This window comes from Solenopsis invicta, chromosome 10, assembly GCF_016802725.1.
Source record: "Solenopsis invicta isolate M01_SB chromosome 10, UNIL_Sinv_3.0, whole genome shotgun sequence".
Lineage (NCBI taxonomy): Eukaryota > Metazoa > Arthropoda > Insecta > Hymenoptera > Formicidae > Solenopsis > Solenopsis invicta.
This window is the reverse complement of record NC_052673.1, coordinates 10,015,394-10,035,430: the sequence shown is the minus strand read 5'-3', so window position 1 is coordinate 10,035,430 and position 20,037 is coordinate 10,015,394. Positions and strand designations below refer to the sequence as shown.

Sequence of the window (20,037 nt, the reverse complement as noted above, 5' to 3'; positions counted from 1 at the left end):
CCTCGTTGCACGTACATGGCGAACGTGTAACATGCGTGCGTCGCGTTTGCGTGAATAAAGGTACCCTATGATGCATTTAACGTTCAAGTCCAAAAATAGTATATAATACGCATTGAAATAATAATAACATCAAATTAAGAGCGAGTTGCCAAATGCGCACCACTTGAGTTACTTTTTATTGTATTTCGCATTTTGGATGCAAATCAAAGTTCGAAATTGCAGCTTAATGTTTCAGTTATCTATTATTACATGTTAAACCTTTCAGTAGTAACGAATTAATTTGTTATAAGCCTTTTTGTAACATGCAAAAATATCGAATTTATTAATTAAAGTAATTAAAGTAATTAAAAATATAAGAAACTACATATATTAACAAATACTTATTTTATTAATAATTTATTAAAAAAGTAATTAACTATTCAATAATTAATAAATAACGAATAATGAAAAGGTAAGAACATAGAATTGAAACTGGCTTGAATTTATTTTTAAAATTGACATATTTTTAGTCACAACAACTAGTTTTATACTATCATCAATTTTACGTTAGTATCATTTCTTTACAGTAAACTTTGCGATGGCCCGGTACAAATTAGGAAACTCGATACAGTTTATAAAAATATATCGATTTAATTTTTATAATAATTTTTAACATGTCTATACAATGAATGTAAAATATTCTACAACAAGCCTGCAATTATGAAAGCGCAACAATTCAAAATAAAATTGCATAATTACGTTAGTACAAATTATATAATTCAATGAAAGATTTACATCAGATGTTTCTGATTTTCCAAAATGCTGATAGCATGCACAAAACAAAATAAAACTTATTAAATTTTTGTCTATATTACTTAATTGTTTCTTATTTACTTCTTATTTTTGTTATTAAATGATTATATGAAATAAAAATGTAAAATATTGAATAAAAGTATGCTTTAAGAGACCGGTGCGTATTCAACAACTTTCTCCTATTGGATTGTTACCTTTATGTTATTTTATAAGACCATTTTTATATTATAACTTTATATCAAAAACTTCGTACGAGAGAGTAATGCGTTTGGATACTTCAAACGTGTATCGAAGAGCTAATAAAATTAATTCGTTCGTTGTAATGAGAAGTAAATTCGGTAACACGCGCGACGTCCTCTTTCGACGAGAAAAGGATCAAATGGATCAATTGAGCCGAGACATTTGGATAGAATACCGTAGGAGGTCCTGCCTTCCAATCGCACGTGACGTCAAGCCGAGTCTCGAGCCGAGGCCAAGTATTTTCAAGACCAGGGCTCGTGGTTTCCAAGTAGCCTTTAAGTCTCACCGTGTCTAGAGGTGTCACGTGACTCTCGAGAGTTTCAAGGGTGCATTACTCACTTGCGGTCGCAAAGAACTGGTGCATCGACCGACCGCCCGAGCACGTTCGCTTTTTTCTTCCGACATCAAAACGGCAACTATAATGTAGGACTGCTCGGAAGAACGGTTATCGTCGGGGAATCGATTCTCGCTAACGTCAGTTGGTGGATCATATCAGAAGGTAGAGATAAAGGATTTAAAATAAAAGAAACCAGTGGAGCGTCGTTCATCAGAGAAACACTAATTGTAAGAGGAAAAGATTTCATTTCCTCTGGGCTTACACTTGGCTTTTATCTACTTCTCTCTCTATAAAAGCGGAGAGACGATATAGTCCTCGTGAAGTTTCATGTAACAAACTTATAACCCGTCCAAGTAATAAACTTAAAATTCATATTATAAAATTACAAGTTTTGGACAAGTAACGAATTTCCTTACAGTTATTTAATTACTTGGAGTTATTTACTTACTTATGTATATTTATCTCACTTTTATCAATTGCGATCTATGCGAAGAAACCGTAAAATAATAATTGTTAGAGGAAACGTTCGTAGGAAATACTATAAATGCCTGAGAATGTTGGAAATAAATTTCTTACTTGATAAACCTTGCCTTACCTTTTAAGTAACGTACCAAGACGATTAAGTTCAATAAATGACGAAAAGAACAATTATGTACACGAAAAGAACAATTTATTGCAGCATTTAGAAATTTAACTAGACGGAAATCAGAAAATAGTTTTACGTTGTTCCATTAAAACAATTATGTGGGACGCATGATAATGTTGCAAACACTTTTAACATTCTGAGAGAAACAATTCCTAAATTTTAATATTTATTCGAATAGTACTTATACAATATTTACTTACAGAACACAACTATTTACTCTATAAGAAAAAATTATACTTAGGTGGTTTTTGTACTGAATAAATATGTATTTAAAAAATATTTTATTAATACTATTCGAATAAATATTTAAAAAATTTCGTAATTATTCCCTCAATGTAGCAACAAAGTTCAACAAATGATTCAACATAATTTTCAAATCTGTATTTCAGCGAAGTTTTTTTTTCGTGTAGTATTTTATTCGATATCGCAATTTAATAAGTTACTCTAGAACTTTTTTCGGACGACATAGCGTGCAATTCGTAAGGCAAGTGCCTCCCGTATCGCAACTTATAAGGCATTAATTCGTCGTTGAACATCCGCGGGCAGGCTCTCCTTTACCTCGCGTCTGCGAGCGAACGTCGCGACAAGTAGAATTAGCGTTCGTGAGAGACGGCGCGTCTGCAGCGCGAATACCGCGAAATGCAGTCACATAAATTAGCGTGCGCGTGCGTCGGGCGAAAAAGGGATTGGCTGGCACTTAAGTGCCAGCAAAGTATCCCGCTTGGTCGCGTATAAATCGCCGCCCTCGCCCACCGGGGCGAATTTACATTTTCGCCGGCCGTCGAATAATTTATCCCGGGCAAGATTACTTTGTCGCCGGCGCGAGAGCGGCGCGTGCGAGCAAAAAGGAGCAGGCGCGAGGCAGCGCGACGAGGGGCGAGAAGATGGTTGGGACAGGTTGGGGGCAACCTGAGGAAATTATTCGCGAACGATCAAGCCCGTACTCGGGGACGGCTTAATCGCCGATGCTCCGCACGTACCGTGGGAAGTAGCGATTAAACTGTACACAACGAATTTCGCCGACTAACTGCGCGGGCCGAGCATCGGGAAATTTATGGAGCTTGAATAAGAGGAAAGTGAAGATTCCCGCCCTTGATGGCAGAATTCGCGCTGCGACGTCCGTAACTTTCATATCGCATTGACCTTCGTGTCACCGTTCGCAGCGACGGCTCCTACTTGTCCCTTTCATTAATACGTTGACCTTTCGTTATAGGGAGGGCTTTACGCCCTTGTGTAAAAAACCGGAGAGAAGTTTTTCGTGGTGACACGCGCGCTGACCTTTTCTCGCTGAAGTCGACAAGTCTCATCGCACCGACTTTTCCACGCGCGAGTTCCCTGCCTGCGCCAGACGAAACGAGCATGTCGCTGTGACGTGCCAACTCGTCGCACGTACGTTACGTCGCAGCGACGCGTCTCAATTGCTTCGAAACGTGACGTGGCACGTCGCTGTCGCGTAACTGACAGCCGAATTTCTGGTCGACCAATTTTGAGTTGCTGTATTATGTACATAAAATATTTTCCAGATGCAACGCATAGTTCTATTTGATTAAAACATAATTAATTAAAACGTTCGAATTATTCGGTTACGTCTCAGCGACGACTACGTACAAAAGATGCGTCGTACTTTCTGCGACTTTGCGACCAAAACGGCGCGTCTCCGTTTCGTCCGGCGCAGGCAAGGTTCGCGTGTCTCGTCGTGGAAGAGATTCACGGTTTAAAATGTTGCGCGGGCGATGACGGGATCATTATACGGCTGTCGAGCGTTTCTGATGCGCAACGCGGCGCATAAATCCGTCCGAGTTTCGCACCCTCTCGAGACGTAGACTCGAGGCGGCTCCTGATTTATACGCGCGGCGGGCCGAGGACCCGGGGCTTTGATGTTTGTCGAAGGAAAACGGCCGTCGTAAAATAACGCGCTCAAATTTCGCGGAATCGACGGACGGCGCGCGTAACCCAGTTGCGGCTGAATTAAATCTACCAGGCGCGTCGCCGTTACGTTACCGCGGCCGGTCATGTTTCCGGGTGTGTTCGACGGCGAGGAAGAAGTCGCGGAACATTTATACGTATCTGCCCCGTGCTGTCGGAGGAGATGCCGAAGAAACGAGGAGCAGATGCTCGCGCGGGCGATCACCGAAATAGACGCGGGCGATATTCGCGCGCGTTTGATTCCGAGAGAGAACTCGCCCCCGGCGCCCTTCTCTCGACCCGAGAATCCGTTCGAGTTGCATAATTTTCGCCTGTACGCTTTGAAGCGTCTGCGGTAGATTAATCGGATGAAATCTAACATGGAGCTACGTTGCGCCAGGCATCGCGAGACTGATGTTGCTGCGTACTCGGTAATCTAAATTCGAGCGCAGCCCTAAAATTTAAGAGCGAGCCTCAATCACGATGAAATTCTACGACAATGAAGGCGCCTCGAGAAGGCATGCATTAATTCCGGAAATTATTTTGGGCAGAGCGATCGTTACCTCGACGCAATTTCGCGGGAATTTAAACGAGGTGCGTTGAAACAAAACTAGAAATTAATTCCCCTCCTCAATTTTATCACTCTGGCAATACATCGCGATCATCGTCTGCTTCGATTTCAATAATTAAAGTATGATTATTTATTGAAAATCTTTGTATATAAGCGTTAATTTTATTTATGCAAGCATTGAATTTATCCTTCCCCTTTCCATATCTTTTGCTCTGCTTTGCTGGCTTATCATCTATGTAATTTATATTTGTTTCTTATTTTAGCAATCTTGACGACCTAGTGTTACTTCATTTTTATTTTTAATTTGTCTCAATTTTCTCTTTTATTTGTTTCGTTTTATTTTTAAAATTTAAAGTGCCATCAATAACAGTTATTTGTATCTTTGATGTTATACTGTAACATTTGTCTTGGCCGTTTATTAATCTGACACCATTTAAAAGAGATATTGGGCCATTTTCTTTTTCTGTTTTCTTTTCTGGTTCTACGTATTGAAGAGGACCCAAACTCAGAGTCAAAAATTTGCGCGTTAGTAATTTTTATTGTTAACGGTTTAATATTACGTATTGTTATCGGAGGCTTATTTTGACTATTAATTATGTTTTTTTTTTTATTCATTCTTGGAGTCTTCTCTACTGATTTGTTAATTTCAATTAATATTTTCTTATATAATTATTTATTTGAACAAGTATATAAACACTTGAATATTCAGAAGCCGCCATAAAAATTTCACGAATTTAAATCGTCGAGAGTGCATAACGGGCAATCATTTGAATATTACAGAGGGATGGAAGAAACGATGATCTCTCGATATTGCAACCGGCAGCGTACATACGTCAAACGCGGCCTAACGCGTTGCAGTCGCGATAATCCCGTATACTTCAGTCATCGGGAACGGCCGCGGCCGGTCGGATACACGCTGCTAAATCACGGTCGAATTTATTTACGTCGAGAAATAACGGACGCGCCGTATCGGTTGCAAAGGAGAGGCCCCTTCATGGCCGACTAGCCACGATTCGTTCTCGTAATCGCTCCGCTCATTGAGGGGGCCTCCCTCCTCACCCCCTTTCCCCGCACCGCGGGTGCTTTTCAGTCCGGCAGCGATTCTTTATGCCCCACGTAATCAGATAGACGTAACGACATCGTTTGTCATTACGAACCAGTTGTAACGACTGCCGAGCGATTGGTACATCGTCCCTCGCTGCACATCCATATCTCGCCGCGCTACGAATGCAGCGTGATGGACGTTCCTATTGCCGGCGACGGATTATTAAATGCCCCTGCCTTATTAAATTAAGCCTTGCTTTATTTCTCGAGGAATGGACCGCGGCACGTTACTGCGTAGTAATTAATAGACGATAACAGCGACACGGTGTGCATCGTTGGAACTCGCGCCCACCTACTCCACTTCTGCCCCTCTACTCCTTCTCTGATAAATTTTTCGGCGCCAATTTACGTAACAGACGGTCGATTAGAATTACGTATACACGCGTAATGCGTCAGCGTCCAGAAGAACAACTTCGGCAGGGTTGTTTTATCGCATGAGAAACCTGGTTGAGTCATTGAAGGATCGTGGCTCTGCTATTGAACCCATCATCCCGAGCTCGTCACCGGCAGAAGAGGCGCACGCACCGACGAATTCGATCCACGCATTCCGCTGTTACATAACAAAATAACACTGATGTCATAACGCGTGCAAGCACGACGAGGCGCGCTTATCGAAATATCGTATCACGGCCGAACAGCTGTATGACTAATTGGCCGTGCACGATGCACGCTGCGTGCCACACGGCGGCGAATCTGTCGGACGTCGTTTATTAGCATCGTACACGTTGAATGATAAAAAAGTCGGCGCGGTGCGGCCGCGATTAGACGTGCGACGACGGTGAGACGCGTCCAAACGGGCAGACAACGATTTATCGAAACTGAGGATGGGGTGTGATCGATCGGCCCCGCGGTTCACGCTAGTCACGTAGACACTAGACGGCCTGAAACGAGCGCGACGCGTCGTTTTCGCGTAAAACCGAGAGATACGAGCCCGCCCGTGCTTACCCTCTTCATTGAAGGCCATGAAGCGCTTGGTAGAAAAAGTAATCGATTACGTTGAGAGATGCGAGATATGACGCGATACACGATACCCTCCTTATCTCGTTATCGCTTTAATGTAAAGTTCGATCCGTTATTGAGAAGAAATTTGAGAGATTTTATATTTAACGAGGATGAATCTTTTACTCGGAAGCGTAAGATATCAGCAAAGACCGAAGCCTGGGCAAAATATCACTTTCCACGCTTTTATTAATTTTTGACATCGGACACCAACCTATAGTGATTCTGACAGCAATTTCTCGTTCAACCGGTTATTTTTCGAAGTCATTGAATTCTTCACAGTTATCAGTCATTCTTCGTCAATCAAACTTTAAAGAAGATGAATCTCCTGTCTGATCAAAAAAGAAGAGTCAAATGGATGGAGGTTTGGAGTACTCATTTCATATGAGCATCGATACAATTTGTTTCTATTCCAGAAATCCAGATTCAGAAGAATTACGTTGTTAGGAATTATAAATCGTCCCCCTCTCCCGCATTCCGGCGAGTAATAAATGTTACGGGAAGACGGTGCATTAATTTTATCCACGTAGCCAGCGGCTCTATTACTCGTTATAAATACTTTTTCGTCGAGAATTTCTCTACCGTCGTTCGTCGAATATCTCTGAAAATACATCGAGGATGCGACCTCCGTGGTAACTGTAACAGGAAGGGAATGAAAGCGGAAGAGGAGAAACTAGGCGTGAAAAGGTCATTTAAACGAAGCCGCCGTTACATTGTAACTAGGCGTCCCAGTTCCTTCGCGCCGCTCGAGATTTTACACCGAAGACACATACACGGAAACTGGGTGAAGGTTTCACCACGTCGGATCCTCTCGCAATGCATTTCCGCTTGCGCGATTATTATTGCAGCGTGGGTGTCCGACTGCGCTTTATTTCCGGCAAAAGTACGAATCCTCCGTCATCTATTAAACAGCTATCTATTAAACAGCTGAGTCGGACAGACTGTCACCATCAGTGATAGCCGCGAGCCACCCACTCGCACAAAACCAAGTGATTAATCCAAATAGTTTGGTCTTATCGGCGCATTCAGTGCGACATCATGAAATCCGCATGACAAAAATAAATTTCCGGACAAGTTAAGCCCTGCGTTTGATAAAGGAATGTTATAGTGAATTCAATTGGACTGCACTAGTGCGCACTAGTGCACATTAAGATCGTTGTACACTAATCTAATTTAAGTATAAAAATAAAATGCAAATATAATGAAAATTCGAATGATAAAATACATATTTTGCCAAACGATACAATGAAACATTGACGACTTTAGGGTTTAACTCGTTTACGTATTTGTATTAAACGCACATCTTTACGTCGATTTGTGTACGACAACTTTAAGGTGCATCAGTGCACGAGCGCGTTCAACCGAATCTGCTATTTGATATTAAACGTAAGAATTGAAATTTTAGAATCAATTTTTTTAATTAACATAAGTGTGCCGTGCAAGAGATACAACACAATTTATTATTAATCTATTTGGATTGTTCCTTGAGGAAACTTGTATATATAAAATTTAAATTTCTATTTTTAATATATCTACTATATCCCTATTATGCGAAGAGGGCATCCCTTAACTGCTTTAACTCTGATTTATATATAAACGGAACACTTTATTTTTATAGCATTTTAAATTATATAATGAAAAAACAATATAGTCTGATAGAATATCAATCTGTCAGATTACCGAAAAAAATCAAAATATATTATTAGAAACATCACAGGCAGCAAGTTGATGTTATTCGTCGTCATTGTGACGTCGAACTGTCCTCAAGACATTATTTTGACGTTAAAATAACATCTGCTTGCTACTTGGAATGTATCATCTATATTTTATTATAAATATATTTTTCTAAACGTTGTAACAAATAAACTATTTATCATCGAAATACTCTTTGCCAACGTTTTTGCCTCAATGATTTTCTCATGAATGCGCAATGCAGTCTTTAGTGAGATCCAAGACTGAAATAGACACGCGCAGCGTATCAAAAGTGATTTTATTCGTGCTCGAAGCTATCACTACCTGCCGCCGCTCCAGTTTCAACCGATATTCCCACGGCTGGCTGAAACCTCGTAAATAGCCATCATTCCTCCGGAACAGTATACTTCCAGTGTCGATGTGACGTTCTCCAAGGCCTTATGGGAACCATTTGCGCGACCTTCCAAGCGGGCTTGCACCCCGAGGAGAATCCGAGAAGCCAAGCCGAGCCGGGCCGAAGATCAGCCGTGCATAGCAATCAGCCTTCGCGGTGTTTCGCAGATATATAAATGCTCCTCTCTTGGTACTAGCTCGAGGAGAGTTAATATTTCATGCTATCCTTAATTGGTAACGTGAACACGGGACGCGCCGAAAAAATTCCACGGCTAAGTGAATTACTATAAAACGAGACGCGCTGAGCAAACTATTTATGGCTCGCGTCCTTCGAAATATTCCACCCTGACGGTTCTACGATCATTAATTCACAACAATTCGAGAGATATTATCATCATTCATGTACGATATTAAATGCTCATTAATTTTCATTGTGATGCGAATCCGATTTGGAGTTACGAGCGGAGAATTACCTGGGAGATTGTCCGATATCTCGGAAATGTCGGAATTTCCCTAGGTAGTCGTTTTCCTCGATTCGATACGCAATTACGAGCGCCCGGGAGCGCCCGACAAAACGACGAATGGATGCGGTCGATGATTCCTCGAAGTACTCTATTCGCGCCGTCCGAACAATTAATTATGTCGCGATCATCTCAAGAGACCACTGTATCCGCAGCTGTGGCAGATTCTGAGCAAAAGACGGATAGTCTGTCTTGCCCAGAGCCCGAGATGATTACGTTCCGCCGCTGGTAGACAGCGAAGAGGAAAGAGAAAGACGGCGAGCCGAAGACAAAGGGGCAACGGGAGGAGAGAGCGCCCCGACGCCGACGTCTGGCGTCGTGCCAGGCCGGTTCGGAAAGAAGGCAGAAAGAGCAGCACGTGCTTCCGACTCCACGCGATTTCGTGAATCGTGACTGCTGCCACGCGCGACGACGACGACGACGACGACGACCATGCAATTTTAGTCCACGCTCGATCAAAATTATTTTTAGTGCGCAACGCGCGGATAAGAGGAAGAAAGAGATAGAGGGAAAGGCCCTCTCTTTTCCTCGCGCTTTAAATTCGGCCAGCGAACGAAACGGACGACCACCTGACACCCGTGACCGTTGGCGCGATGCCCCGCGTCCGTAGCGTCGTCGCCGTCGCCAGCGGCACGTCCGTGGCACACCGGAGGAGTGAACGGTAACGATCGATTTACGCTCGCGCCGCGCTGTCGCGGTTGACGCAACACGTGATTCACGAGGATATACGAGTCGATTTTTCGGGACGCCTCCAACCGTTTAACGGTCCGCCGTCAGCTGCGACGGGTGCGCGTAACGCATAAAGCATATTGTTTTGTAAACTTTTCGCTCTCGCGCCCGGCCGTAAGCGAATTTCTATCCGTGTAGAATAGAATCGCTCTATTTACGGAAGATGCGGAAGAGATTGCAAAACTCGAAATCCTTCGCGCGCAAAGCCGAGTGAAACTCGAGAGGAACAACGGTGACTGTAATGAAGTCGAATGTAAATGAGCTGAATATAATGAATCTCCTAGTTTCCAACAAAAAATGCTTTTCATAATATGTTAATGTAACCAGTGATTGGCGCAAAATGGTAAAAGTTTTAAATATTTTTACAATATGTTCTCGACATAACTTTTGTTAACTGATATTTCTGTAATTTGCAAATTTATTAAAATTGAATTCACGAAAAAAATTGTGCGAAACGATGAATATGTGTTTCGTCTAGAAAAATTTGATAAAAATGTTTCATATCTAAAGTTTTCTTTGAGTTTTCTCTTCCGAGAATATAGGCGGCAGCTTTGTGTGTAAGCTGGCTTCTGTGGAAAAATAAATAAACTGCGTGTCCTCTCTCTCTCTCTCTTCATAGCAGAAATATAAAATCGTTTTATCTTGAAACTTTTACGGCTGATTTATGTCGTTCTAAATAACGCAAAATGAAATCACGCACGTAGTAAATTTGTAAAAATGTTGAAACTGCGAATAATTTTTTTGCATAAAATCGCCTACGCACTGTGAAAGAAATTCATTCCACAAATAACTTTTTACTTTTTAAATACAAATAATCTTTTTGTTTTTAAATATAAAGTATCGATTAGGATAATTATAAAAGTACATATGTAACTACAAAATTAAAATATAACCGTAATACTTTTTTTTAATATATGAAAAAATAAAAAAACCGCTGACCAAAATCGTGCACACCAACGCCTATTAATGCCTAATTACCCAGTCAGCAGACAATGTTTAAATGTTTTTCTTTAAATATTTATTCCTCATTATAACGTTTTTTAAATTTAGAGAAACATGTGTGATTAGATATTGAGCATTACTATACTGTTGAATTTTGTATGTAATGTTTATTAATGTTCTAGTAATATTCAACGGTGTTTTCGCGGAAAGAGATACGGAAAGACACAATGCAACTAAATGAATCATTTTATCCTTGTTATTTGTGAATGTTAAATAAAGATAAAATGGTTCACTGTGTTATCTGTGTCACTTACTGGAAAATATCCAATATCTAGTAATACTCTTAAATACTTTACAAAGCTTCAGTAATACCCTAAATCTGTACACTGCAATGCTCTCAGTAGTTTATTCTTTGATAAATCATAGCTTTTATCTCTTGTTTTATTTATACCAAACATATATCGTTCTTATTATTTATACTCTTTTGGTTATTCCTTTAAATTATTATATTAAATTATTATTGTCTCTTACTTTCACTTTCCTTCAAATGCAGTATGACGCACAAAAATGCGATTATAATGTATGCGTAAAGAAGTTGCCCGCTGAAGTATCTAAAAATTTAGCTAGACACAAATCTGAAAATAATTTTGTTAGATCATCATAATCATTATGTAGGACGCTCAAGTCGATTGCCAGACTGTCAGAACTCTTTGCAGCATCACGCTTGAATATCCTATATAATTATTTTTCCGGTCTAACAAAATTATCATTCGATTTGTAAGTAAAAAAAAAATGCTTTTTTTTACGTATAAACACACATGAAAAATGTCTGCAGTTTATTAAGCTTGTACGTGTAAGCTTGTTAAGTTCAGATATTATTGTGCGAGCCATCCCTGCGAGGATAATCGTGACGAAAGGATTAAAACTTCTATTACAAGCTGTCAGAAAAAATTCATACTGGAAACTTTCGTACACGAACTACATACACACGATACGTCGCACGCGATTAAGCTCAGGCTGCGAACAGGCCTGTCGGGAATACACGAACACCGACCGCTTGAACGGTTGACGAAAAGTCGGGGCATTAATGCGACGTAACCCGGCGTAAAATTTTCCGTTCAGATTTTACGTGACGTTGGACACGCCGTGTTGCAGCGCGGCTTACAGCGGTGGCTCATGCAGCGGACTGCACAGTCGGCGTATGCACGTCTGGTAAATCTGTTTAATCACGACCGTCGTGAAACAGAATGGTCTCTATCTCTCCCTGGGATTCGTACAATGGAAATGGGAGTGCCACGCGGCTCGACACTCTTTACGCGATCGACGTTAATCCGCTTGCGCATGATTAACACCGCATATTTCGTTACGCAACGTATCTTTAAGGCTATCTATATGATTTCTTCACGGTGATACAAAACGCGTTCTATAATATTGCAAATAAATGCAGAATTGTGAGAGAAAGAAATATTTTTTTTTTAATTTCGAATTAATTCCATTAAATTCCTTTAATCTCCGCGATGACAAAAGGAAAATCCTTACGATATTCTCAATTTCAGAGGGATGACGGTGCACGGTAGAATCGATGACACAATTCCTTGGAGAATTTTAACGCGGAAAATGAAAACTTTCCCTCACGCTTTGTGCGATCGTCATTTCGAGATAAGGGAACAAAAGGTATTCATTAAACTTGTCATTTGGATGCAACGCGACGTGTAAGCTGGACCCCGCTGGATCCATCCAGTGACGTTCAAACGGAAAACTTTATTTTCCGCCTGTTGCGCATGCAAGGCGCGTCGTTGCCGCGCCGATTCCTCGCCGCGCCGCGGCGAGAAAAACACGCTCGCCTGCGTACCGATAGCATGACCGGAGGCACATAAATTTACAGTTATAATGAAGCCAACTTATTAAACTTGTAAATTACAGTTATATGTAACACCGAGTTATTAAACGAATCGAAACATTCCGACCAGGTGCATTTGAATAATAAATCACAATTACATTAAATCCCGTCTTCCGCCTGATCGCGCCTTATTTTTATTAATAGGTTGAAATATGTCAAAGGTAAACATGAAATAAAATAAGATTTCAAATAAATTTCTTTTTATAATTTCACTGAACACATTTCTATCGGCCTCGACCATTGAAATCCTTAAAAACGTCATGGAAACAAATCGCAAAATAAAATTTTCTAGACTACCGTGGTTAGCCGACGTAAAGTCTCGCCGATGCGTGTTGCGTTGGCACATATTTCTTCACAATGCATACGGCGCTTCGTACCGGACGCAAATGGGGGCCCTTCGAATCTGCCAGGAGAGCGTATCGCGCGCGCGCGCGCGTGCAGGGGCATTGAGCCACGCGTGCATAGGGAAAGGACTAATGCCTCGTGTTCAGCAGTCATTAACGTCCTTGGCACGGCGAGTAATTCCAGGTCTTTCTTCAATTTCAAGAGTTAATGCGAGAATAATATTCACCCGGACACCGTCGGACGAGTGATTAATGGCTCGCGTAATTTTTCACTTCACCTAGCCGCACTGATTTACATCCATGCGCGGATCTTACCTCCAGGCTAAGCGTCACAATGTAAGGCGAGATTTATGTCACCAGGATATCGCCGGTGGAATGAAATCATTAAATCCCTAAGATTATTTTATTCAACGCTAGGTAGAGCACGATGTAAGTCTCATGAATAAAAAAATTTTTTTTTTAGCTTTCTTCGCCGATCGTTACATATTTTTTACAGATTTCTCGTGACATTAATCACAACGCAACAGACAAAGAGACGAGGGATGTTTGATTTCTTTCGAAAATTCTCAAAGATTTCTAAGGTCTCAAGATAACTGGGTGGTCCATGGGTCTCCAGAAGCGAGAGACGGTACGTAAATGTGTACAACGGTGTCCCATTTTGTCTAGCAAAAGATTACTCGAGTCTGTCATACTGAGATGAGGGTCACGGAAAATCGATCCGACACCACGGTGGTGGGTTAAAAGTTTAGCCTGGCTGCCAGACATTAAACTCTTCCGTGAGACCTCCGCTCGGCTGCAAACGTAAAACAATACGTCGCTAATGGCATAGCGAGAAGAAGGCATCAGCGGCGCAAATGCGGCGGCAACAATGCACCGGTACCGCAATAACGAACGCATTGTTGGTAGGCGCCGCGACAAAGGGCCCGCATTATAAGACGTATTAACATGTCCGGGCGCGCACACGCATCAAGCTCTGCCCCCTTAATAATTTACTTTCTCGGCTCTCGCGCGCGATGACCTGATCCGCCGCGTCTGCCCACGTGTCGCTCGTTACTGCTCCTCCTTCCGCCGTGTCCCGGCGCTACGTAGCCACCGACGCGCTGGAGAACTCGCGTATTATACTGCCGTATGAATAACTGCTTTGCAACATTTAAATTGGCAGTTGGACCCAGCGAAATAGTTACCAACGACTCTGCCTATGATAAGATCATTAAGTTTTATACGCAGCAAGATCATTTGTCGTGTCATCTTATCCATAGATAACGCAGAAACGATGGTTTTGCTGAGGTATCTGGCATTTAGCTAGGTACAGATTTAAAAATCATTTTGCTGGAGTACGAAAATAATTATGTAGGGCGCTCAAGCGTGATGAGCAAGAGTACAAAATGTTTTGACATTTTAGCAGCCAATAAATGTCCTATACACTAGGAATAAAATACTGTGTTTTCAGTAAAAATTGTTTAGTTGAGACATTTAAAAAAAAAAGCAGCTAAATATTTTTTTTACAAAAAATAACCGTTTCTACAAAATGTAAATAAAAAAAAAATATTTATTTCGTTCGGCACTTTTAACTAAATTTTTGGTTCACAGAACACGAAACATTTTTTTCGAGAGCATATTTCACAAAATGAACAAAATTATTTTCTGATCTGTATCCAGCTAAATTTCTAGATACTTCAGCAAAACCGTTCTTTCCGTAGTATTTTCAGAATTAGCTTTAATATTTTACTGTTTCTTCAAAGATCACGAAATTCAGACTGAGTGCCATTGCTTATGAACCTTGTCCTACGATTCTCCAATTCCTCAGCTCCAACTGTTTCTCGTTGAAGAGAGTCCTGAAAGATGATGCCGGTCCTATTCTTTTTCAAAAACAAGCAGAGCTACATGTGTTTCGACGCGTGCGACCGCCTTGAAGGAGAAAACCCCCCCTGTTTGGAGCCATGAGATAAAGCACATGGCTCCAGATAATACTTGAAAAAATGTCGTGAAAATTATGTCGATGATAATCTCAGACCATTAAGATAACGTTTGCCAGAATTTATGTACGGCAATATTACTGCATCGTAGTTTCAAACGAGTTAGAATTTGTCGAAGGTCTAGGTAGTTTATCTTCCCTCAAGGAAGTAGAGACTACGGGGATAACAAAAGGTTATCCTTCTTCCCCCACTCCCACTTAAATTCCCATTATGTACTTCCAGGACATCTAAATCCTCGGATGTTCCAAGTGATTTAGATTTCATCTGAAATTACTTCCTTTCAGTTCGTGTTAGCTATTTAGTGTGTGTACTCGTTCAATCCCGGAACAATTTAAAGGGATTTTGATTTGATTCAATAGATCTTAACTATGAAGTTGTTCATTGTCTTTCTGATGTTTATCGAAACACTTACCTTCGTACATTTGCGCGTATTGCGGGAATCCGGCAGCTCTCAGCCATTTGCAAGCCTCTTGCGCCTCGATTTCTGAAAGATTACAAAATTACCAATTAGAGTTAATTCTTCAGAAAATTTATTCCGTATTGTAGAAATTGGCAAAATTAATATTGAAACGGAAATGATTTATACGCAAAGATAAAAAGGATGAAAATATCCAGTTTTAGAGCTTACTAATATAAAATCAAAATATCTATGTAAATTAATGTACAATAACGTTCACAAAACTGATCGAAATGAGAGAAGACGTGCGGGAAGTGCGCAAAGTTGATCGCAGAAAAATCATTGGAACGATTGGAGAGGAATATATCTTGGAAAGTGAGTCGCCCCGCTGAGACTAGGACGACGGGAATTCATAATCGAGATCCGGACGAACGCGTATCCGCAGGGCGATAAAACATGGGTAGCCATCAGTATCGATATCGCGACGGCGGATTTATCGATTTCCTTAGCAGCGGGTAGCCTTCGCGAATGAGCGGCCAATGTCTTTATTTTCCGCCTGCAAGCTGGAGTATTTCATCCGTGATACGCCAGTAGTTGAATCTTTTAGCTCGCTCGTCGATTAATCTATGAACACTATTAGTTGCGCATAGCATCATATTTCACGTATCAAATATGTCGTTGCACGTTTCTGGTCATTTGTCATAAATTATACGCAAATATATATACATATATATATATATATATATATATATATATATATATATATATATACAATTAAATACATTTATTTTAACGTCATCTTCATTTAAAAAAAATATTTTATTTTATACAAATATTTATTTAAGTCAAGGAATAATGTTAAAATAAATACAATTACTTGAACACAGAAACTTTTTTTTCAGTGTACACACACACACACACACACACACACACACATATATATATATATATATAGACGTTAAAATAAATGTATTTAATTGTACATAACAAATTTCTGTCAGTGTATACATAACAATAATATAACATAATATCATATAATATAATATTGTATAATATGTTACACATATAAATATATATTATCCAATAATTAAATAAAATTATAACTTTTATATAATTCAAGCATTGGCAATTCGCCCAATCCAAATACGCAAAGATTTGAGATACTTTGTGCTTTGCAACTGCAATAATTAGATATTTTAAGAAATAATTGCAATTTTAACATCTTTATATCATCATTGGTTTTATGAGCGTCTTTTATCTCGTAGTGAAATGCAATGCGACGACAGCATCATTGTGGTGCAAATTCAATGGGGAAAAAAGATAAAACTAAGTTACGGGAAGTCACGCGAGGTCGACGACACGAATTTACGTAAGTAGCCATGCATTCATGTATGTATTCATGTACGTATTCACGTATGCCACTTTATAGACATGCAAATGAACCGTCTCGTTCCTAAGTGCCCACCAATTGCGTTCAGATCTCAAGTCGCATGAAAAGGATGCTTAGGATACTTCTCTTTCTTTCGATCGCGCATCACGAGCATATAATGACGTTAATTCTATCGAACGTGAAATTTATTCAATTGTATCTATCTCAGATCTAAATTATTGATCAAAGGAACAAATATTTATTATAAAAACGCAAATGACGTTCGCTCTTCACAGGGTACATGTTTCAATGCGTTAAAAGAGCAATCGTGAGGAGGATAAGTGGGTGTTTGAATAAGCGGTGTTCGTATAGGGAAAAAAATAATAAACGAGAAATATGGTAGAAATGTAATCCAAAGAGCGAATAAAAATTCGCCACAGAGGAGGATGCGAACGAACACGGAGAACAAGACGATGAGGAAGCGGATGAGGAAGAGATGTTCGCCTTCACTGCCACGGAGATCGTTACGGCAACTAACGCAGTCGCTCTGTGGACGCGTGGGCGAATTATAATGAGATAAAGTATCTGTATAAACGTTAAAAAGTATCCCCCCTCCGCGCCGCGCGCGCGCACATGTTGAATACGAACAATAATGTGCAAAATCGACGTCCTCCGCGAGAACAAGGAAGGATATGCGCATTAATATTTTACGCGTTTGGAAAAACCGACGGAGTCGGGTATCAGAAAAATGTAATAGTATCCCGACGTTCGCTTTTTACGGCGCGCTTATCGATATAGTTTCAATTTCCCGGGCGATTTCCAGGAAGACACAGGATAGAGTTTCTTGCGTCAATTTTCACGTTTTCATTACTACCGGACGATCATCACATCCGCCTCACTTCCGCACGTTGTCCATATCGAAATGTGAGCTCATCAAAGTTACATCGGTTTCAATGAGTTTCGCGGGATTGATCGAAACAGCGGCGGAGTCAGACATTCTGGAGGGGAGCCGTGGTTTACCGTAGCGAACCAATTAACAGGCTAATTAGGAAGCCCTCCCCTAGGAATACGAGTGGCTTTCGATGCAGCAGTCGGTTGACCGCGCAACAATAACAATTGGAGAGTTAGAGGATACTCTCTCGCTAAGAGAGAGAAGCGCAAACGGGATGCTTTTATCTCACGCGCGGAGTGACACACCTACACGCGCCGCTTTTGCGCAGAATGTAACTGGAAGTTAAAAGCAGCGACCTACCGCAAAGTATTATTCACCGTATTATTCCGCAGCAAATTTCTGTCACGTGGCCCCGCGAACGTACAAACGGGGACGAGCGAGGCGAGAGCTGTTGAAAATTATCATCACCGCAAGAATAAGAGACGCGGAGATGTAACGGCTCAGCCACACACATGTGGAGTGCATTTTAAATATTTATTGCGTATTTCTGTTGTCTATTTCGTTCGTCGAATCATACAAGGGAAAAACAATTTTACCGTAGGATCTAAAAATTTAACTAGATACAGATGAGAAAATAAATTTATTTTCAACTATCGAAATAATTATGTAAGACGCTGTTACAAAAAATTTTGACAGTCTAGGGATCAACTTAAACGTCGAATATAAATTCTTTTACGCAATTATTTTCAGATAATTACGTTATTTCAGCAAAACTGTCCTTTCCACGCACAAATGCAGATTATATTTATATCTTTATTTTTTTTCAATATATTTTATATATTTGCAGAATTCAGTCGGAATTAATCGGTTCGCATTGACGTTTCCTCGTGGAAAAAAAATACGAAAAGTATTCCAAGGCGTGAACATGGAAACGTCATTACGGCGACACATGCAAGTACAAAGACCATGCTTGGTCGACGTTAATCTTGTTACAATCGGTAATTTCATTACTAATGCACCACGCGGATTTTCATTGATCTCCGCGAATGGACATTTATTAAATGGCTCCACGTCGATGCAGCGGTTTGTTCGACAGTCGCGGTTCGACACCACCGCAGGCGGAGTTTATTTTTTTCCGATTAAAAGTATCCGCACGCATCGTTGATTAATGCGGGACGGCGCGCGTCAGGACGCCGTCGTCCGATTTCAAAGTATCGACGATGCCCGCTCTTTAAACTCCCGTGCCGTTTGATCCAGTTTGCGCGCTTGCTGAACGGATTAAAAGCGCGCAGTATAAAACGCGGAATTCCAATTAAACTTAATCCTTCTCGGTCCGACATCATTTTTTATCTCCGGATGCAACTTTGTCTTCGATACACGCGTCATGGAATGTACGAAAATCAATCCCCGCATATCGGTTTTGCTTCAATACCTATACTGTAAATAAGAAATTCCCTAATACGTAAAAATTCGAGAGAATACAAATGTCGTATAATAAAAAATAAATAAGTAAAAAAATATATAATGGAAAAAATAACATAATAGTCAAATACAAATTATCATTATATTATTGTCATTATATATTATTATTTTAATTTTTGATTACGATACTTTAATGTTAAAATATTAAATTTTCGAACGCTAATTAAAATATTTACGATTGTCAGAAGAACTCGCAAATTTCAATATTTATTAAAAAAAAAGTGCAATTGAGAATCGACGCGGTTATTGGTGCGTGTCAATAACAAATTCCAAATGTTCAAACATATGGAATTTGTTTAATAAACACGAACGATTTGTTAACATGCACCAAAAGCCGTGTCGACTCTCAATTGCACCTTTTTTTTAAGTGCTAAAATACATTTATACACTTATATTAAATTAATCGACTCTTCGTATTAGATTATTATTAGTCTGGTTTTAAGACTGAAAATGATTATTATTCGCACGCAGCAGTATCCATGATAAAATTTCAAACGATCAATTTACGCGCCACATTTGACGTCAGTATTCAAGCGGATCGAGCGTTAAAAAAAGCCTAAAGTGAACTCGGAAGTATAAAAAAATGCCTGGAGCTTCTCATGCAAAGATCGAAGTTGAAGGACAGGGAATTTTCGACGAAAGCGCGCGTCCGTGCTCTACAATCCAAAATGCACGATATTGTTCGTGGATTCGGGTCAAGTGTATGCATTTGAAATACATTATTTTTGTCGACTAACCGTTGTAGTTTTCACGTGACCCGAAATCGAGTAGCGTTCGCGCTTCTCGTCGGAAATTTCGCGGGAAAA

General features: G+C 40.3%; 1 protein-coding gene across 2 annotated transcripts in view; it reads right to left on the bottom strand.

Annotated features, from left to right (window-relative positions):
* LOC105193402 (stAR-related lipid transfer protein 13) overlaps positions 1-20,037 on the bottom strand; it is a 253,509-nt gene that overhangs the window by 44,482 nt on the left and 188,990 nt on the right. For both annotated transcript variants that reach the window (XM_026135510.2, XM_026135511.2), the window contains exon 9: positions 15,504-15,575. In XM_026135510.2, coding sequence (XP_025991295.2) covers positions 15,504-15,575 — 72 coding nt within the window. The remainder of the gene's footprint in view (positions 1-15,503; positions 15,576-20,037) is intronic.